Raw genomic sequence first — 23,137 nt, 5'->3', positions numbered from 1 at the left:
TTAACTTATAAGTCATATTGTCCTTAAAAAAACGTGTAATTCTATTGCTAAGCCTTTGTGTATCCTCTTTAACAAATCACTTAACGAAAGTACATATCCCGCCCAATGGAAAGAAGCGATTGTAATGCCTCTATTTAAAAAGGGAGAACCGAATAATCCTTCTAACTACCGTCCTATCTCATTGTTAAGTTGCTTAGGCAAGCTGATGGAGAGGATAGTTTATAAACATTTATACAACCACCTTCTTGCTAACAAACTTATATACTCCAACCAGTCGGGCTTCTTAAAAGGTCACTCCACAGTCGCTCAATTAATCGACATTTTTGATCAAATAACGAAAGGTATTGATGAAAAGAAACTCACATGCATGGTTTTCTGTGATATTTCTAAAGCGTTCGACCGCGTCTGGCACACAGGACTACTCTTCAAACTTAAACAAAATGGATTTGATGGTAATTTACTTAATTGGATAAAAAGTTATCTAGGGAGTCGCACTCAAAAAGTCGTGGTTGGAGCATCAATATCTCAAACGTTAGAGCTTAATGCCGGTGTTCCACAGGGATCTGTTCTAGGCCCATTATTTTTTCTTGTTTATGTAAACGACATAGTCAAGCACCTTCAATGTACTGCCCGCCTTTTTGCCGATGACACTTCCCTCTCATGTACTACCTCAAATATATATAACATTGAAATTGTTCTGAACCATGACCTACAAGTTATAAGTAACTGGGCAAAACAATGGCTTGTAGATTTTAATCCACATAAAACCGTGGCTATGTTGTTTTCATCACACCATGCTGTTCCCCAACCACATGTTTTATTTAATAATGTACCGGTCAATTTTGTAGAAAACCACAAACACCTCGGTCTTACACTCAGCTCAAACGGCAAATGGCACGAGCATATCACTAATATAGTAAAATCGTCATCGAAAATACTTGGAATTATGCGAAAAATTAAATACACGGTCTCAAGAAAAACATTAAATCAAATTTATATTTCCCACCTACGACCACTACTTGAGTATGCATGTGTCGTTTGGGACGGATGTGCTCTTTACGAAAAAGAAATGTTAAATAAAATACAAAATGAAGCGGCAAGAATAGTCACAGGTCTCACAAAATCTGTTTCTTTGTCTAACTTGTATTCAGAAATCAACTGGCATAGTTTAGCCGAGCGTAGGAAGTATCTAAAACTTATACATATGTACAAAATTCACAATGGCTTATGTCCAGACTACTTACAAAATTTACTACCAGCAACTGTCTATCAACAATCTGCTAGGAACCTGAGGAACGCAAATGATTATGTAATCGTTACTAGAAGGACGGAACTTTACTCACGCTCATTTATCCCGTCGGCTATAGATCTGTGGAACAACTTACCTCGCGACATAAGACTGTTAGATTCTCTATCAAGATTCAAAACTAAATTGAAACAATTATTTCTCCCAAATGTCGAAACTCCTTTATGTTTTCATACTGGTGATAGAAAATCGTCCATTTTACATGCTCGACTAAGGAATAACTGTAGCGATTTGAAATTGCACTTGTTCATCAATCACTTAGAACCTTCACCTTTATGCGTATGTGGAGAAGTTGAATCAGTGTATCATTTCTTTTTTATCTGTCCACGCTTTTCTGAACAACGTACTACTCTTTTTGAAACCCTACACGCAATTGAACAAATAAATTGCAATACAATGCTTTTTGGTAATGACATGTTTGATAATGACACCAACTGCTTCATATTTAAAAATGTTCAGATATTTATTAAGACGACAAAACGTTTTTTATAATGTTGTTGTAGCGCATAGTTATGTTTATTCTTCTGGACAGGACTTCACAATCTCAAGGTTGTACTGTATGTTTTATTTCCAATGCTTTACAAACCATGATTTTCTTTTGTATTTTACTTGCGCACTTGTATTTTGCTTTCTTAATACAAATGTAATCTTGACCATGTAACTTACAGCTTTTCAAAATCACGCTATCGTCACGAATATATGCAATGTAAATAACAGAACAGGGAAAGACCACCAATAATGTTGTTAGAACTTTAGGTCCTACCCTTTTTTCAAAACAGTTGTATTTCTATATATGTTCTGTAGTTGTGTAACTATTTTGGAAATAAAATATGTTTAAACGAGATTATAAATATATACATCTTATGAAAACATGTGAACGCATTCTTTTTTAAGGCAGATGAAACGAATTTGAAAATGACAATATCACGCGTCAAAAAACTAATGACCCGACTTAATAAATTGCTGTCCGGGAATGTAATGTTCAGTTTTTAATGTCTCACTTAATGAAGGTTACGAACGTAGATTATCAACGACCTTTCGTGTATAACTTGTCTTTCATTATTAAGATGCCATTAACAACTTGGAGGTTGACCCATTCATGCCTAGCGTGTAAAAAAAAGGCCTTTGCAAACAGCGTAGACCCAGATGAGACGCGTCATGATGCAGCGTCTCATCTGGGTCTGCGCTGTTTGCTTAAAGGAATTTCTGTAAGATATATTCTAAATCAAGAAATAAATATACTAGATATCTCTTATTTTGGAAATAAATTGATTCAATTTAGAAGGATGGAAGAGTCCACTAGGCTTAAATGGGTTAAGCGTGTACAAAATCGTTTAGTACCTCTTTATTGGCAAGAAGTAGGTTGTTAAGCCAAAGTGGCGGGTTCCTCAAAAGATTGACCAATTGCGCTTATTGACGAGTACATGCAGTTTATAATATGAAGAATCGTTCATTTGCTTAGCGACGAGTTCTCATACATCTAGTTTATAACGGAAAGAATCTTTCGCGTAGTTTCTGCCATTCCTATATATAGAATCATAGGAAGCTTTAAACCCCATATTAGATTAGATATATTTTATTCAAAACATGAGTATGTCGAATGTTTAACTTGTGTTGAAACTGTTTTCGTTACAAATATACTCAGTAATATACAGGAAAAAAGCTTTTTATCATGACGTATGACAGCATGTTATGACGATATCATGTGACGTATGACAGCATGTTATGACGATATCATATTGTGATTCAGACGATGCAAAAAACATTTTTTCATTCGTATAATAAAAACTGATTTCAAAGCTACTTTCTGTTTAATATATTTTGAATTTGGTTCTCGGGACAAGTACAGTGTCGGATTTGCGTAACCTTAAGACGACATATTTATTACATTTTTTATACATATTTTATGATTTGAAATTTCACTACATCCCAAAACATTCATGTTGCCGTAGTAAGAAAATGAAGATTAAGTGGTAAGAGCATAGAGAAGAGCGTATCAAGAATGTGGCGATAAAATATTGGTACAACTTTATACCCGTCTTACGTCAAACATTAACAGTTCTACATGCGGAACTATATTTCACAAAGGTATCGCATTCTAAAGCGTCGCCGATGCGTACATAAATAGGCACGTTTTCAAACCCTAATGTATTCAAGCAATTAAAATCATTATTGTGAAATTGTACTACTTGCGCATCAGATTAGATAAAGAGATATTCAAAAAAAGAATAAGTTTTGATAATAATTGACCAGTTCGACGTGTGTGCGCTTTGCATATGGGCCATTCTCTGTGAAAAGGTGGTTTAATGCATGTGCGTAAGTGTCGTTTCAGTTTAGCCTGTGCAGTCCACAGTCGACATGCTCTGTGAATTAAATCCCCTTTTTCACAGAGCGAAGCTCATATTATATGTCTCTTTGGCTGTAAGGTGGGGTTTCAACGTCTGGGGTAATAACAACTATTGCCTAAAAGATAATGACATGTTGGAATTTGTTTTATCAAGCTTTTTCATTGCTTGTCCGTTATGCGATGGTGTTTATTTTGTAAAGAATGTTTACTCTGTATTGAGTAATCATATTTGCTATAGCCACAAAATTTATTCCGATTAAACTCGAACCTCAAAACATGTAGTTCTTTTATCAAACCTAACATTCAAAACGACTTATTAGTCATTTGTTTGTTTGTCTTAAGAAGTATAATGAAATTTCTCTTATTGCTACGAACTACAAGGTTTGACGTTTACTTTATACAATGATGAATCTTTTCATCTTCAAAAATTAAAATTGTTTTAAAGCTCCGCATAAAAATAAAAACCTTTAAATCACGAACAACGGCAAATTGTACGGAACAGTTGTCAAAATTAAACATTTAAATATATTCCTATATTCCTCCTGCTTCGTCTTTCATTTGCACGCGATCGTTTTAAATGTCTAGCCGTGATCTTTCGGCGTTTTGACTGATAAAGATTGCCGGTATAACAATAAGCGAGTGGTGTACGTGACGAACCATTTTGTCTTTTTACGAGTGGCTTTATCAATGTGGATACTAAATTGCGAAATGACTAAACATTTCGTAAATTTTGTGCGGGGGCCGCGCGTTAAATCCGCGAAATTCCAGGTCCGGTGCATCTTAACTCTTGCTTTTAACCTCGTTGTTTACTTCCTACAAATCGGAACTCCAAACAGTTGGTTATGACCGCAATAGCCAACGCTTGGTCAAAATGTTCTGTATTCGATAAAAAAAAGCATTTCAATAATATTATCTATTGGTGTACTTGCGTATTAATGAAAAAAAACAACGCTACGTTAATGGATAAACATGTACTTTATTTTCAGAAAATCGTCAATAATAAAGTTTGCATTGGAAACATAAAGTAGAGCGATTATCTCGCAGCGGAAAGAGGGCAGATCGGCGTCAATATGGGGTGCTGTCAAGTATTGTGTCGCATATTTTTGGTGCTGGTGAACATCATATTTCTCGTAAGTCAAATCTTTTCTTACATCAGTGTAGTTGGTTTTAAGAATGAATTTTTAAGTTGTAAACGTTGTTTCCATGTTCGTTTTCAAGGGAATACCGAGGGTCATACATACACTTTCAATCGAATTACCATTTTAACCATGGCAGTTATATTGATATACGATATCTTCGTTAATCTAGCAATTATTTATAATTGGCAGCTCATCGGCCTATATGTAGGTCGTGTGTGATTCATATCTGTAAACTACGTCAAAGCCAAGAAACAGAGGGTCTAATCGACCAACCAAAGAGTTGTTCGGTTGCGACATCGTGGCGCGTGGCGCATGTCGTTGCTAAACTCATGTGTATTTTAAACCCTGATACCAAGGTTATGATTAGTCGAATACATTATTGCCGGATAGCGACCTCGCACAGGTTTTCCTTTGATTCTACCATGCAGCGTATTAAGGGTTTAATTACGTGTTCATATAATCGTTCATTATATTTTCAGCTTTTGGGTATCGCCCTGTTCGCCTTGGGCTTGTTCGTACGCTTCGGCTCCTCGATTCTCAACGGGTATCTGGACACGGTCAAGAAAAGCCTCCAGGAGTCGGCGTCGGCGACAGGCGCCGGCACCGTGGACCTGTCCACGCTCGACATAACTGGGCTCCTATTTGGCGTCGCCCTCGGTCTCATCTTCTTTGGCCTCTTCTTGACAATCATCGCGTTCCTCGGCTGCTGCGGCGGCTGCTGCAAGTTCAAGGTCTTGCTTATCTTGGTGAGTGTAATGTTTATTGTTGCGCACATGTATTGGCATTTCCATCGGACTTGATTGTCGTATGTTGATTGTCTAAATCTAATATTTTTTTAGGCTATAACTTCCTATATGCAAAGCACTATTTCTTTAAAACTATATTTCTGGTAAAATCCATAAGAAATAACAATGTAATTGTAAAGCAATGCGTATCGTCACAGATTTCAGTTACTACTAAGGCAAAATACGAGTACTTGATATGCAGCTTTTTACATTAAATAATTGTTGTACATGTACAATTTACCTCTCTGTTTTGTCCCGACATGACATTTATCTTGCTTGTGTTTGTAATATGTGACACAGCATATGCATTTTATTATAGCTCATAACAACAATTTGATATGTTGTTTTTGCTGTATTCAGTACGTGATCATTTGCGGCGTGTTGCTGGTGGCTCAAATTGTTGTCATCGGCATCCTGTACGGCTCTCCAAAAACGGTTTGTGTTTTACATACTTATTTCTCACTTTGTTAAATATAGATTCAACAATTTAGTGGGAAAAACAAAAACCACATATCCGAAAGCTGAGTTGGTTTCCAAACACTGTTAACTTTTGTTCCGAATTCTTTTAAACAAAACTGCAAAAATAGATACAATATTATCTATTTATATGACACCCGAACACTAAAATCGTGACAATATGTCGTATGAATAGATATCGTTGCGGGAAATTAAAATGGAATTAAACATGCGAAACAATAATAAAAACGATCATTTCGTTTCTACAAACATCTATTTTACCAAACCACATCTGGCGTTGAAATTTCGGCAATTGCCATAAGGAAATGCGTGTGCGTGAAGTGTCCTCCCTGATTAGCCTAAGCAGTCCGCACAGGCTAATCAGCGACGACACGTTTCGCCTAAACTGGATTATTGTGAAAAAGAAACTTTCTTTAAATAAAAAATTCTGTGAAAACGGAAAGTGTCGTCCCTGATTAACCTGTGTGGACTGCACAGGCTATTCAGGGACGACACTTTACGCACATTAATAAAGCGCCGTTTTCACAGAGCGCGGCTCATATCTATTTTTCTGTTACAGTTCCACGACCCCGCGAAGAAGGCGCTCAAGGAGCAGATACAGTCTGATTTTCAGGGCATCGCCGGAACTGACATCGTTTCCATGGCCTGGAACGTCGTTATGCAATTCGTGAGTATTATTTTATCATACAACTGCATTAATATTTGGCTGATAACGCTGCCTATATATATATAAGTTCTTACTAACATGCTATTTAGAGACGAAATTTTCCGATTTTATTGAATTTTTCGTTTGCATTAAGTCTCTGCTGAACGAAATACTACTTTAGTCGGAAAGTGTCGTTCCCGATAAGCCCGTATGGCCTGCACAGGCTTATCTGGGATGACACTTTACTCATATGCATTAAGCTACTTTATATCTTGTGAGCGTAAAAAATCGTCGATATTGTTTTCAACTACAACAACGAATCGGTCCTAATTATGCTTTTAAGTTACACCATCAATAACTAAGTTAGCATTTAGTTTCAAATAAGGTGTAACAATTTATTTGAAATCAACTGTTCTATTGTACTCTATATAAGACCACTTAAACTTTCAAAACATATCCATAGATAACGCACGGTGCTTAAGTTTTTCTGCGAATGTGTTTTATGCAGCTTATATCGAAATCGATTAATGGAAACTCACTTATTGATTAAACGCATTTTTTGCATGTGATTGAGTGCATCCTTTTGAATTGCATGTGAATTTTATTTTATAAATATTGAAAAGTTACTATGAAGATAGATTTTCAGAAAGATTTAAAAGATACTTAACACACCGTTCAATCGACTAACACAACGTCTGTGGTTTATCCATCGGCTTAGCTAGTAGATACATGTCGGTTAAAAGCGGAGTGTACGTATTTCCCTATTCTTTATATTTTACGTATTGAATTGAGCAGGTTTGAGTGTGTTTTTTGAGAGCCTAAGTAAGAAGGACTTTGTGAACGTAACCCTACCTTCTTAGCTGCTTACTTTTAAAGACATCCGTTAGAATGTGGTCAAAAATCAAACAAAATTCACCAATCTCTCAGTCAAACTCTAATTACACAGGATTTAGACCATAGATAAATATGAACAACATTTTATTGAAATATGTAATCATTTGTCTTCGGTTATTTCAAATTACAGCATCCCACATGAACACACAACATTGTTATCAACGTTTTAATATTGAAAGAAAGCCACAAGCGATATAGATCGAAAGTTAGGTCGTAATAAGAGTTTTGCCATAATTATCGCTATTTTAACAAAAGGATAGAAGGAAATCATATAGTACAACGCATGCCAAACACATTTTACAAACTCCTTCGAAGTACAGTGGAATCGACGAAGTTCATAAACCATACAAATTATTTCGAGATAAAAGATATTCGAGTAACCCGATTTACACATCTGACTAGTTATAACGAGATACAGATGAAAAACGATGCTGAAAGCTCTCCAGTAGGAGATTCCAACATTACTTTCAGCCTTCATGTAGCTGTCTTTAAGTTTGTAAATGCATTCATGCGTTTCAATTAAGAAAAACCTTGTATCTCAAATTTGAGAAGGGAATGAACTTGTATGTTCGAAGTTTCCATTACTTCGATATATCCGACTTCGGCATAGCGAGAGTCAAGTGTACTCTACATGATGTGGAGACATATTGCGTGTAAATGACTTGTTTCAATAATGTTCAAGTATGAATTCTTTTAAAAGAAATCCACTCACCCATCCCATTTTATAAAAAAATACGAATGAAAATCTTAAAATTGTTTTTGTGATCAAAATATCTATCGAATATGGTGAAGGAGTTACGTCCACATCTCATCATGCCATTTTCCATTGCCTCAGCCGATGGCATGGGGCATTATTTTATTTTTGTAGCCGTTGGCATGACCATCTAATAAGTAGCCACGGCCGTTGTTTTGAGCTGTTTTTCAAACCCCACTCGAATTTAAACGTTGATAAAAACGTTGTGTGTTCATGTGGGATGCTGTGATTTGGAACAACCGAAGACAAATGATTAAAGATTTCAATAAAATGTTGTTCATATTTATCTTTGGTATAAATCCTATATAATTAGAGTTTGACTGAGTGGTGAATTTTGTTTGATTTTTGACCACAAACTAACGGATTTCTTAAAAGTAAGTAGCTAGGAAGATAGGGATTACGTTCACATAGTCCTTCTTACTTAGGCTCTCGGAGAACACACTCAAACCTGCTCAATTCAATACGGAAAATATAAAGAATAAGGAAATACTTACACTCCGCTTTTAACCGACATGTATCTACTAGCTCAGCCGATGGATGAACCACAGACGTTGTGTTGGTCGATTGAACGGTATGCTAAACAAAATAAGAAATGTGGGCTAGGGATGCATCGGACTTGTATTTAGGAAGTTCGATGATTCAAGTCTAGACGTATTCACAAAGCGGGCGTGGCTTGCTCAGTGCATGCAAAGAAGTATGCGGGATGAGAAAGAGTCAAAACGGAGCTGTGTAATGTTCATACACAATTTGAAAATCTAGTGATGGCAAGAACTTGATCTTGGTCGCATTAAACAGGGTTAATAGTTAATTGTCAGTTGTCTCAGTTAATTATAATCACACATAAGGAAAAAAAAAACAAGGTTAGCATTATGCAAATGTGATTTGTTATTAATTATACATGCGTTCAAATCGTCACATTTGTAACCCACACGACAATCCCGTTGTAATCTCAACACATTTAACAAATATGCTAATAAAAAGTAATCATCACTGCAAGCGCGAACATATTATTTGTGAATAATTTGGTCCTGAAATGCCGTTCGTGTATAGTTGTGTATTCACTTTTATATCTTAGGCGAAATGCTGCGGAGTGGACGGCTATGAAGACTTCAACAGCGCCGTTAAGTGGAACAGAACGTACTCTACGTATAGGATAGATACACCTCTAGCCTGCTGTAAGGAATTGCCGTCATCAGCTTCGACCGTTACATGCGCCGTATTGCCACCATCGGGCACTGCCAGTGATGCAAACAGCTACCTGGATACGGTGAGACTTTTTTATCTTCGATGCTTTTACACGGCCAATAATTTTAAGTTAATATTTAAATTTACATTATATTAAAATACACATAACGAAGACATTCATTTACAACTGTTAAGAACGGAATATAGACTATGTGCATGCCGTTTTACCCTAGAAGTACAAGCATCCCGCACTAGTATGTGGACAGAAGGTTATGATTTTGTCGATTGAAATGCGATTTCTTGTATTTTTATCGCTTATATGTGTTTATGAAAAACGTTGTTGCAAAGTTTGATTTTTAACATTTAAAATATGCTCGTGCTTTTAACTAGTCTGTCTTTTAGAAGCATCAAGCTTCGTGAAATCGTGCTTCTAGTAATTCACAAGCGCTGCTAGTTGGGCGTTGTTTGACAAGATTGAGCTACTTTTCAAATGGAAAGCATTGTTAAAGTACAATTAATCCCAAAGAAACAAATCCGCATCAATACATTCTTTGCTCTTTTTTTTACACTAACAAATATGATATTTATATTTGTATAAATGTGAGTCGCTAAAACCGTTTGTCTTGTTTCCACAGGGATGCTACGACAAGTTGTGGGAGCAAACCCTTGGTAACTCCAAAATTGTTATTGGCGTGCTTGTGGGCATTGGTGTTTTCCAGGTGAGTTGGGCTCATAAAAGTGCACTGATAATGGAATGGAATTGTATTTTTTTTTACATATAATTGAAATTTGATTAACGTGGTATATAGTTCATGATTATGTCATTGTATGATTACCTTCTGCTTTGATTGCTATAGTTAAACGATTATTTCTTATTGCAGTATTATTAAATGGATACGATTGCAAATGTAATTTGAAGTTACTGTTAGGTAAACACTGTGGACTTGTTGATTTCTCCGTATTTTAGTTAGGTCAAATCTATACGTTTTGATAACTTATTTAGTATTTTTCCGATAGCTCGATACACATCAAACTGACCTGAAATGTTACACCACGATTGCCTTTGTGAAGGAAATAGAGCACAAAAAGCTATTACTATTAATAATTGCGCGGTTCTAAATAAATGATATTTCTGAGGAACCGTGGTCGACATTCATAGTTTCTCTAATCAATTACCTAACAAATAGAGCCCTATGGATCGCAACACTGTGCCGCGTTAAATATTGATTACCTATACAGGTGCAGCTACTGGTATAAAATTTAGTCAACGAAGAGGATTCTTTGTCGATAGAGACCAAACACATAGCTTGTTCTTTTCTGAAAATGTTCAACGTTGTATCAAAAAGCAATATACGAACAAAACCAAACAATAAAAACCTATAAATAAAAAAGGTTATTTAAAGATCTTTTGATACTATCAATGTAACAAACTAAACTAAATTATGTCATACATTTTGAAAGTGAACATTTGTAGTATTAATTATCTCTAATAGAGCGTTAATAAATATTTAACAACGCAATTGATAGGTCGTTTGTAAATTCGATTATATTATTAGTAAGATTTCTATAAGACCAGTTAAAATTGTATAAAGCTTAGGAAGAAATCTTTTATCAAATGGGACATTTCTCTTTAAATAGCAATTTAAATTGTTAAATGAACGGGTACTTGTACAAATAAGTATCATAATGTTTGATGTTTGTGATGTGATAAATAAATAATATTAACAAGTAATTCTATAGAAGAGATCAAATAAAGGAAAGTTTTACATTTTCGAAAAATTTAAAGTGGTAATAATACCAGTGTAACAATGCAGGAGAGACCACTGTCATCGTTCTGAAAATGTGCATGCTTCATTAGACATGATATTTAACCCGATTCTGAGGGTTGTTTAAGCTCCATTTTTATTATGCTTTTGATACGATAATGCTTGTAAATGTTCTAATAATGAATTAAAAATGATTGTAGATTTATGTTTGGCAAAATAATAATGCCCAAGTTACAATAATTGTAAAGTAATAGTTATTTGGTTATCGACTTTATCCATTCAAGTTGTAACCTAACATGGCCTTTATTTCAAGTTTGAAAAACCGTATCTAATTGCGAAGAACTATACAAAACATGATCAAAATACCTCACTACATGTACGAATGCGGATCATGTATGACATTGTCAATCAGTAATAAACGTTCTCGTGTATATGTCGAGCTATAAATATGTATTGTTATGCATTATGAGATTATTTTCAGCTCTGTCTAATACTCTTCGGGATCATAATACTGGTCACTATGCGAGAAAAGACCGGAATGGTCTAAATGGTAATACCGTATGTAAAATGCATGGCATGTCTAACTGGTAACACTGTATGTAGACTGCATGGTATGTCTAACTGGTAACACTGTATGTAGACTGCATGGTATGTCTAACTGGTAACACAGTATGTAGACTGCATGGTATGTCTAACTGGTAACACTGTATGTAGACTGCATGGTATGTCTAACTGGTAACACTGTATGTAGACTGCATTGTATGTCTAACTGGTAACACTGTATGTAGACTGCATGGTATGTCTAACTGGTAACACTGTATGTAAACTGCATGGTATGTCTAACTGGTAACACTGTATGTAGACTGCATGGTATGTCTAACTGGTAACACTGTATGTAGACTGCATGGTATGTCTAACTGGTGACACTGTATGTAGACTGCATTGTATGTCTAACTGGTAACACTGTATGTAGACTGCATGGTATGTCTAACTGGTAACACTGTATGTAGACTGCATGGTATGTCTAACTGGTAACACTGTATGTAGACTGCATGGTATGTCTAACTGGTAACACTGTATGTAGACTGCATGGTATGTCTAACTGGTAACACTGTATGTAGACTTCATTGTATGTCTAACTGGTAACACTGTATGTAGACTGCATTGTATGTCTAACTGGTAACACTGTATGTAAATTGCATGGTATGTCTAACTGGTAACACTGTATGTAGACTGCATTGTATGTCTAACTGGTAACACTGTATGTAGACTGCATGGTATGTCTAACTGGTAACACTGTATGTAGACTGCATGGTATGTCTAACTGGTAACACTGTATGTAGACTGCATGGTATGGCAGCTTGTGGAAATCATTAAGCTTACTCTCGCATGCTATATCTCACCACTGCTTGCTTGTGTTCTATATCTCACCACTGCTTGCTTGTGTTCTTGTGTTCCCGTCAGGACTCAAATTTGCTTCCCGCGTCCAACAGTTTATCTTACCTGACTTTAATCCCATAAACAGAGTAAAATGGCTAACAATATGAGTGTTTTCTGGAAGGTAATTAACCGCGTTAATTCGAATTCAGGTCTGATTGGTTGCTTAAGCACAATCTGCCTAGGACACAATTATTATGGTGAATTATGCTTGTGGAAATTACAGTATATATAACAGTAAAATGTTCGTGAATAATGTATGTTGTTTCTTTTATAACTGCGGCTTTGGTATTGTAATGTCTTGTGAGGGATTTTCTTTGGCGTGTATGCTTTGTTGTTTTTAACATGTATGATCTTAAATATTTGTGCTTTTTACTCGGATTCTTACAAAAATATGTTTTTTAACATTTTGATAAAATATTAAGACAATGTGTACAAGAGATTAATGAGTCACACTCATTTATAAATTGTATCTCATAACATTAATGAATTTTAATTATTATAGTCGCTTTATAGAAACTTAGTTTAAAGTATCTTCGCACCACAGTATACGTTATTGGTTTTGTAGCGCTTACATTATACCATAAAAGGAAATTCATTTCTGCGTTGAATAAGACCAAGATCGTGAAAGTCGCTACACAATTGATGAAGTTATGGCTGTTCAAAGCGATTCACCCCGTTTTCGGGTGATTTTGAGTTGGATACCTTGTTATATAAAAAGGTGGTTAGCGTCTGGCTTTGATATTAATTAGTGAAAACATCATTTTGAATGATAAATAATCATATTTTATCCCACTTTTACAGCGAATTCGGTTGATTAAAGCCCCGTTGATTAAATATCATCTATAATCAACGGCAGGAAATGACGTCAATATTTCGACGAAATGACGTCATAAATCCATCGAAATTATCCAGTCAAACTAATTTTGTTTAAAGCGGGTATATACGATTTTTTATATGTGTTTAATTGTAATATATTGATAAAATATGTTACAATAACACAAAATAGGCAAGAAAAATTATACATTAAAGCCGAATTTCATAAAATGCAGCAAAGACAAATTAGCGCCCCGAGCCGATAGTGACGTACATATTTTCCTACAATAACCGAAGCATTCGTCTTTGTATTAGGATCGGAGATAGTGTTCGTGTGTCGTAGGAATAGATATCGTTGCAGGAATTCAAATAAACCGTTAAACTAAGTTTAGATTCAAATCGTACATGTATGGTATTCATGTTGGCGAATTCGGCTGTACAGCCGTTTTCAATTTCAGAATTAAATATCTGGCTTATTTCGCATTTTTCGACACATGTTCTTCTTAACTTTTATTTTAATTTATATGGAATTATATATATAATAAGTTTTTTAAACAGTTTATATAAATTCATAAATATTTGACAAAATCGTATATACCCGCTTTAAACAAAAAGGTTTACAAAATAAAAAGTGGGATAAATAGAATAATAGATTAGGGTTGATTATAGATCAGGTTTATCATGCTCGGCACGAAAACGAAAAAGCACTCGCCAAGGCTCGTGCTTTTTGTTTTCTAAGCCTCGCATGATAAACCTGATCTATAATCAACACTTACCTATTATTCTCTATATAGCGAAAAAATCACTATCAAATATATATATAACAAGGTATTCAACTCAAAATCACCCGAAAACAGGGTGCATCGCTTTGAACAGCCATTACTTCATCAATTTTGAAGCGATTGTCACGATCTTGGTCTTATTCAAGGCATAAATGAATTTCTTTTCTGGAAATGTACATGTCTTGCAATATTGTTACAAATACTGAGTCAACTTTTAAGAAATAACACAATACACAACTCGAGTGACCCACTTGACATATATCAGACCGGATCTAAGACTGAAATATTAACGGAGTAAAGGGCATTTTCCCTGCAAAGTTCACGGACCTCGATACCATTATTCAATAAAACGTATGAAAAAATATTTTGCCGTTGCATTATGTATCAAAACTAACTGTCCAGCGCCGTTTGAAACCTTTGTTTACATACATTTCAACTAACTGACATTTTAAACACACGAGTGATTTCATAGGTCCAATGCGAAGGTGTGTCTTGCACCTGGATATTTCATTCATGAATCCTGTCTGATCGCTGTTAAGTAGGTCACACGAATTGTGTATCGTTTTATTTCTTAAATTTGACCCAGCATGTGATGAAATATAACAAGATATATACCTTTCCAGAAAGAAAATTCATTTCTGCGTTGAAAAAGACCGGGTTCGTGAAAATCGCTGCAAAGTTGTTGAAGTAATGGCTGTTCAAAGCGATGCACCCTGTTTTCGGGTGATTTCGTGTTTAATACCTTGTTATATAGATATTTGATAGTGAATTTAAAAAAAAAGGAAAGTTGATTGTTCGTTATAATATGATTATTTATCATTCAAAATTATGATTTCACTATTTAATATCATAGCAACACGCTAACCACCTGTGGTGTATTCAAACAATATTTATCAAACAACTGTTACATTTTGTTTTCTGATGGGGAGCATTGTAAAACTTGGTTCCGCCTCTCTTCCGTTTAATTCATTTTTTGAGGACGTGCTTAACAATGTCTGCTATCTTTTATAATATTGACACATTTAAAAACGTTGATGCCAAGCAAGACGTTTAAAATCAACGTACCAAACAGATGTGGTCATCACCTTCGATATTGTCATGTTTTTGGTTTGTAGCATTTGCATCCATAACGTATATTACTTATAATAATCATTGTTTTAGTGTTGATTTAAAACAGCAGTGTGACGCTCAATACAGCACATTCATTCACAGCCTACATACATGAAGTATAAATACCGTTAGCAAATGACTGACGGTGCCCTTTAACTATTTAATGGTCAATGAATATTACAGAATGGTCAGTTAATACATGAGAATGGTCAGTTAATACATGAAAATGGTCAGTTAATACATGCTGATAATGGTCAGTTTATACACGAGAAAGGTTAGTACATGCATGCGAATGGTCGGTTAATACATGAGAAAGGTCAGTTAATACGCGAGAATGTTCAGTTAATACATGAAAATGGTCAGTTAATACATGCGAATGGTCATGTATTTCTACATAATAGTCATACCATGATACATCACGGGCAAATAATGTTTATAAATATTAATTTGGTGCTACGGAATGGTCATTCCAATTGTGTTGGTCTTTCTTTTCAGATTCTATTGCTCCTCACTGCGCTGCTGTTGTATATAGACGCACGGAAAGTAGAACCAGAAGCCAACTTCTAACAGAATCAACAGTAAAATTCTCATTTTAACGACATAGAAACAATATGCGTTTCGGTAACTTGCTTAATATCCGTGAAAGACAATCAATGGGTTTATGATAAGGAAATACTACAACAAAAATATGTATCAGAATGAAGCAGCGATTATGTGTATGTAGATTTAGCTCACTTTAGCACGACGTGCTCACGATGAGCTTTCGCGATCATTGCTTGTTCGTCCTCCGTCGTGCGTCGTAAACATTTTTTTATGAATGCTCTTGATGTGACATTTACTTCCCAATCTTCATTAATCGTGGTCGGATTTTTTTTTCTATAATCTCAAACGGGGTTGAAATGAGTCTCGTGGGGTTAATAACAAAGTAAATATATCAACATATAGAATAAGCTTTTCAACACCATATAATTCACATATATGCCATCATGCCATCATGCCATCACGAAAGTGGCGAATAACATTTGTCCCAATGATATCTCGGGTAAGTTCAAAAAATGGTTCCAGTGCCGGTTTAGGTTACTGTTATATTTCACTGTTTGAAACAGTGCAAGGCCGTTTTAAAAGCACTTGTATGTCCCCTTGAAACTAAATAAAAACTTAAAATTAAACAGTGTAAACTCTCTTGATGTCGCATTTATTTCACACTCGTAAAGAAACGTGTTCTGAATAAAGGTCCTGAATATATATCAGATGAGTTTGCATCTGTGTTAAATGGGGTCAGAATCTAGATCACTATGTCAGATTAAGAAAGCTTCTGAAAAAATATAGAGGCCACTTTTATTTCCCAATGTTTATGAAACTTAGTCAGAACATTTTCCTTAATTACATTTCGGAAAAGATCGAAAGTTGAATCAACAATTACGTCTCTAGGTCAAATTAAAGAAAAGCACTGAAGAACACTCAAGAGACCATATCAGTCGCGTTCTGAGAAAACTGGGCATAATGCATGTGCGTAAAGTGTCGTCCCAGATTAGCCTGTGCAGTCTGCATCAGGGACGACACTTTTATGGTATTTTTAGTTTAAAGGAAATCTCTTCTTCACGAAAATCCAGTTAAGGCGGAAAGTGTCGTCCCTGATTAGTCTGTGCGGACTGCACATGCTAATCTGGGACGACACTTTGCGCACATGCATTATTCCCAGGTTTCTCAGAACGCGACTCATATGTATTGCCAAATAAAACTTGGTGATAATTTGTTTGAACCAATACCATGTCCTTCGAGTTTGAAATTGAGACACATGGCATAAACAACTAGCTAGGTCACTTGGTCAAAACTTACAGGCTTGAAAACACTCATACAATTTTTCTTAATATATTTTGACAGAGTTCTTAAATGGTTCTCGAAAAATATTTTAAAAAAGGCTGATAAAATAGTTCGTAAAAACCTTAGCCCTCGTGTTTTGCCAGACGCACATGCATTTTGAATTCTATCATGTTACTGCAAGCATAATGCTTTCTTAACTCATTTTTATTTATTGATATGTCTGCTCAATTGAGTGTTAGGTATGTTTGTATTCATGTCAAGATAATATGTTCATCATTATATACCGTGTTTGGTTTTTGTTATTTCATGTCAGAGTTTTTTTCCATGCTGTATGTATACACGTGTATTTCCTTTATGCATTTTTTCATGTTTTTTTATATTTTTATTTTTGTCCAAATAGTTCTTATGCGAATTTAACAGTGAGAAACTTATGCTTTATTGTTATTAACGACACATAATCATGCAATTTTCTTTGTTTAATTTCCACCGTCGCGAAATATTATGCTATATAAAGAAATAAACACAAAGGGATCTACAACAAGGCATCTAGTAAGCCAATGTAAAAAATGACAGGATGTTGTTGTTACAGTACGCACTGTTACTATACGTGAGAGATTTTCAAAAAACAGTACGGGATTGTTCTTAGTTTTAAATTCATAAAGAACTACGCAATAGTATTATTCATATACTAGTACGCAATAATTTTACAAAACAGAAAGCAGAATATGTACGCTAACAGTACGAAATGTGTATTGATTTAAGTTGCTGAGTAAATAATTTTGAGTCTTCAAAAAGCATTTGTGGAAGTTTGTTGACTTTTCGTTTACTTAACATCTGTGAGGTATTGCTACACACTCCTTTCTGTCATATCAAGTTGAAAAGTAATCAATGATACAAACTTTGCATAATTGTTCGTGTGTGTTTGTGTGTTTGTACCTTGCTTTTTATACGATTTGTAGAGTAAACAAAGTAGGACACAACAAAAAGATGAACTCTATAATCCGTCCATATACAGTTTTCTGTGAATCAGATGTGTTTTTAGTGATATTTGTTATGTTTGTGTGCTCACGACGAATTAAGAAGTTGAATGAGGGACCATTCTATTTTGTGTGTACATTGTATTTGATATAAATGCACGTTCAAATGTATTTGACAATTATTACACGTAGCGACCTACGAGTGAGTTTAAAAACGTAATATTTGTTATCCGTTTGCTTCTTGCGTGTTTTAAATTGTATCTTATAATTGCACAACATGATTTAAACATTGATTGCCATATAATGAAGTAAATGAATCTCGTTCTGGGCAACGGTGCCTACGGCGTGTGCAGTCCGAACAGGCTATCGGAGACGGCACTTACGGCCTAAACTGCACAATGTTTGAAAGAGACGTACTTTCAAGGAAAAAATACCATAAAAGCGCAAAGTGTCTTCCCTGATAAGCCTGCGCTGACTGTGCATGTTCTTACGACCCTTACGCACGTGCATTAAGCCAAGTTTTCCCAGAACAAGACCCAAATTGTGATAGGAAACGAGTACCTTTACCGCTGGACGGTGTGATACAAACAGGAAACGTTCCCTGTGTATAGAAACCAAACAGGCCACACAGAGACGCGTAAACAATATGAGAAGATTTCATCCACTACGGATTTGTTTGTATTCTAGACTAAAATATTAATATAAGGTTATGCGCAAATGTCGCTTTGTTGTTTTTAAGATGTTCTTTCACGAATACACGATGATGTTCCGACAGTAAATGTTGTATTGTTTATCGCTGTGAATGCAATAATTTTGAATGTTGATCTTTGAATAATAATTATAATATTAATAATAATGATAATGATAATAATTTTAATTGTAATAATAAAATATAATAAAAATAATACTAATACTTATAATAATAATTAATATAATAATAATATAATAACAATAATAAAAATAATATAATAACAATAATACTAATAATTCCAAAGATAATAATATAATGATAGATAAATAATTATGAAACATGTCATTATTAACACCAATCGAATGGTCTCCAAACAAGATGTTATCCTTAATAAGCTGAAAATATTATAATGTTGTGACGCTTTAGGATTATTTTATATTTTTTACTCGTATTACATGTATAGTGAAGTACACAATTGTTTTGTCGTTATGTGCGCATGGATTATGCATACCAAATCTGTGATTAATCCCTATTTTTTAATATTTGTTGTTTTATTAATAAATCTCTGTTCTGGCTTTCGTGAATTTTGCTGTTTATTCAACACATTTGTGAGTTGTGTAATACTGTACTGTTCACTTAAAACAAACATATATTTATATTGTTTTTTAAAGCAGGGCAACTAACTTCTATTTTGATAAAAGTTGCTGTCAGAATCTACAGTGTTCAAATGTATTTTTCGGGACACGCCTGTGTCCAGATTGTGTATATTATCAAATAACTTTGCAGAACTGATAAACATCAGTGTACGTAGTGTGGCGTGAAAGATCGATCGCTTTAAAGGGATCTTTTCACGCTTTGGTAAATTGACAAAATTGAAAAAAGTTGTTTCAGATTCGCAAATTTTCGTTTTAGTTATGATATGTGTGAGGAAACAGTAATACTGAACATTTACCATGGTCTAATATAGCCATTATATGCATCTTTTGACGATTTGAAAACCTAAAAATTATAAAGCGTTGCAACGCGAAACGATTGAATAATTTGGAGAGTTCTGTCTTTGTCGTTAAATTTTGTGAAACTACGAAGATTGCTTATATAAGGTATAAAATACGACAAGTATGTATACTTGGCGGAATAGCTCAGTAGGCTAAAGCATTTTTACTTCAGGACTCTTGCAGGACTCCAGGGGTCACTGGTTCGAAACCTGCTCCGGGCAATGTTCTTTTCCTTTTTTTAATTTTATTCTTGATTTTTTTACTGGAGCTTTTACGATCCAATGTCATTTATCAATATAAAGCATTTAATGAATAAGTAAAAAAATGCCAAAATCTGTGAAAAGGCCCCTTTAAATACATTATAGGTGCAATCTTCGGATCTTCAAAAAACTGGGCAAAAGTTATAAACATGTATGCCTTTAACATCAGTCATAAAAAATAGTAAACGACACGCTTACCTCCATGAAAACTTAAATACAATTACTTATAACAACAACGATATGCACTTCCATTTTCTGTTATTCCGTCCATTTACCTAAATTTATTTAAGGCACACTATTCATTTTTTTTGGAAACTGTTTTTAATGCTAACAATTGTGACCAAAATCACGATATACGAAATCGAATGACTGGTCGGAGCGATTTATTTTATTCCTACCGAAATGTCCTACTATGCATGAAAAACACATTGTCTGAAATTTGTTTTGAATTCTTTCGAGTCTTTAAAAAGAAATATAAACTATTTAAAACAAACAGCCACGTCCGAATCGTTGTCCTTTGAATCCAAAGAGTGTAGCTAAAACTTGCGAGTTTCGTCATAGAAATAACGTCACAAGAGCAACCTCATACATTGCGTACCGGTAATCAGTTTAATAAAATCAAAGTACTAAAAGTACTGGGGTGACGATGCTTTTGAAGAGGATTGATATAAAAAGCATCTATTTAAGTTTATCTACATCACCACACTTGTGTATGTTGGTACGAAAATTTTGGGTAGGAAAAAAATGGGTACGAAAATTTTTGGTACAAAAATTATGCCAAAAAAAAATTAAGTACGTAAAAAGATTTGGTTACGAAAAAAATGGGTAGGAAAAAAATTGAGTGCGAAAAAAAATTTGGTTACGAGCAAAAATTTGGGTACGAAAAAAAAATGGGCACGAAAATAATTGGGTACAAAAAATGTAGGGTACGAAAAAAAAAATTGGGGGTACGGGGAAGTAGTACCCGTGGAGAACTTGATCCTTTCAGCGAAACTGGGAGGCGGGTTACATTCTCGATCAAATATAACAAGAAATATCTTTAAAAAGGTATTCGACGTGTATTTTTGTACCACTTATCTTAAAAAACTGTCTGTCACAGTTAAACGTTTGTGGGTTATAACATTACGTTTCAGCATATAAATTCAAAACTTGAAAGTGGGTATGAGCACATAGTCGAAAGAGCACTTGAATACGTGAGTTCGCCCATGGACACATGGTAAGGTTAACTAAATCTCCGCGATATGGCCTAATATGTGTTTAAAACAGCAAAAATATCTAACAAACGAATGAATTGTCAAACATAGTATGTGCACTGATGTGGTTCTGTAATTTATGTTTGAAAAGTTTATTAAATATGCAAAATGAGAAAGCACGCAGAAGAGCGAGTATCACATATATCATGCGGCTATTATGCTGGTTATATACTATAGTCGCTACAACGTTTACAAATGGCAGGTTCGAAATAATTCGTTTTCTTTACACTCATGATTGCGTTGAAAGTTAATTATACACGTTTTAATTCGCAATTTATTTACTGAATCACGATAAATGTCAAATACAATACAGAAAATGCATAGTTGTTTCATTGATCTATAAACATATTATGGATTGAATATAACTGATTTAAAATTAACGTTTTCAAACTATTATTAAATCTTTTCCCGAATATGCTGTCCTATTTATATCTGACCTTCCTAAACCTTTATCAATGATAATCAGCGAGGTATGCCGATTAGAAAAATCGAGCTATCTCAATCGGACTGGCTCGGTCTTTTACATAGGTTGCCATTGTAAAGAATTTTTTCATGATATGATAACTTAGACGATGCTTCGCAGCATCGTCAAAAAGGCAACGTCATCAGAGATCTACGTTCTTGTATAAGGTAGTACAATGTAGTACCGGTTATCACTTTTGATCATTATTGGCATCGTCTAAGACCGAAACGCCCAATGTGGGCTAAGAAGTTGGAAGATTACATCCACCAAAATATGGTAATAAACTCAGTGAGCAATAACTCCAAGTACTATCATCCACTACACACACAGTGATATATTTCTTTATGCGCATTCTTGACTGGAATTTGCTCAGTGAAAGCACTGTTAACTCAACATCTATTGAGTGTTTTAAGGCCAAAATATCGGCAAATGTGGGACATTTCCGTAACTCATATTAAGTTCATGCGCACTCCCCATTGATTAGAAGCCAAACTTGGTTACTTCAACGTATCATTCAGATTCCACACACGTCTACTGATAAACAACGTATGCGTCCACATTCCATGCTACTTTATGGTATGGCAGTTCTGCTAGGAAATGTTACAAAAAAGAATATATTAGCAAACTGGAAATGTTCAAGGAAAAAAACGCCTTCTCAATTGATTACCACATCTGGTGTAGTTTCACCGAGATGCAAAAAGGCGTAATATCGCTAAATAAGGCAGAATAATGTCGTTATCACGTTTAAGTGCTATGCAGATAAATGCGAACAGTTGTGACGCCTTTTTTGAATACAAATAAAGACGTTTACACCTGAAATCCATTGATAAACAGAGTGATAGAGGAAGTTAGAGACAGTCTCTATTGCTGAGAAAATACTTAGAACAGCATACACTTTAAAGCACACTCATACTAAAGTTAACTCGCTGAAAATGATCATACAGGCATCGATAGGTTTTAAAGTTTTAATAATCAGATCTGTAACACCATAGTTATTTCCCCGTTTGTTTAGGGGGTGGGGTCAAAATCCATATTTCGAGTTCGGAAAACAACATAGAAATATGTTTAAGCCATTTGAAACTTAAAATTATACATATATGCAATACATATACCGATTAAAGACTAATTCTGACCTTCATTTCTTAAATTATTCCAACTTTATATACTTGGTCAAAATGCCGTGTCAAACAGTGTGAAGGTAATAGAGCATTGGTTTCCGAAGCTATTTTA

The 23,137-nt window shown here is 34.7% G+C and overlaps 1 protein-coding gene across 7 annotated transcripts in view; it reads left to right on the top strand.

Annotated features, from left to right (window-relative positions):
- LOC127867736 (tetraspanin-1-like) overlaps positions 1–19,511 on the top strand; it is a 32,427-nt gene extending 12,916 nt beyond the window's left edge. For 4 of the 7 annotated variants that reach the window (XM_052409095.1, XM_052409094.1, XM_052409093.1 and 1 more), the window contains exons 2-8: positions 4,640–4,783; positions 5,272–5,538; positions 5,938–6,012; positions 6,614–6,721; positions 9,424–9,615; positions 10,169–10,252; positions 15,940–19,511. In XM_052409095.1, the coding sequence (XP_052265055.1) occupies positions 4,724–4,783; positions 5,272–5,538; positions 5,938–6,012; positions 6,614–6,721; positions 9,424–9,615; positions 10,169–10,252; positions 15,940–16,011 (858 nt within the window). In that variant the 5' untranslated portion in view covers positions 4,640–4,723 and the 3' untranslated portion in view covers positions 16,012–19,511. Of the gene's footprint in view, positions 1–4,251; positions 4,277–4,337; positions 4,422–4,639; positions 4,784–5,271; positions 5,539–5,937; positions 6,013–6,613; positions 6,722–9,423; positions 9,616–10,168; positions 10,253–11,780; positions 11,850–15,939 lie in introns of those variants that run through there. The other 3 variants (XM_052409098.1, XM_052409097.1, XM_052409096.1) reach the window with 3 other exon arrangements.
- The last annotated feature ends 3,626 nt before the right edge of the window (positions 19,512–23,137 follow it).

This window comes from Dreissena polymorpha, chromosome 2 (assembly GCF_020536995.1).
Source record: "Dreissena polymorpha isolate Duluth1 chromosome 2, UMN_Dpol_1.0, whole genome shotgun sequence".
Lineage (NCBI taxonomy): Eukaryota > Metazoa > Mollusca > Bivalvia > Myida > Dreissenidae > Dreissena > Dreissena polymorpha.
Note: the sequence above shows the minus strand (reverse complement) of the source record. Positions and strands in the feature narration are given on the sequence as shown.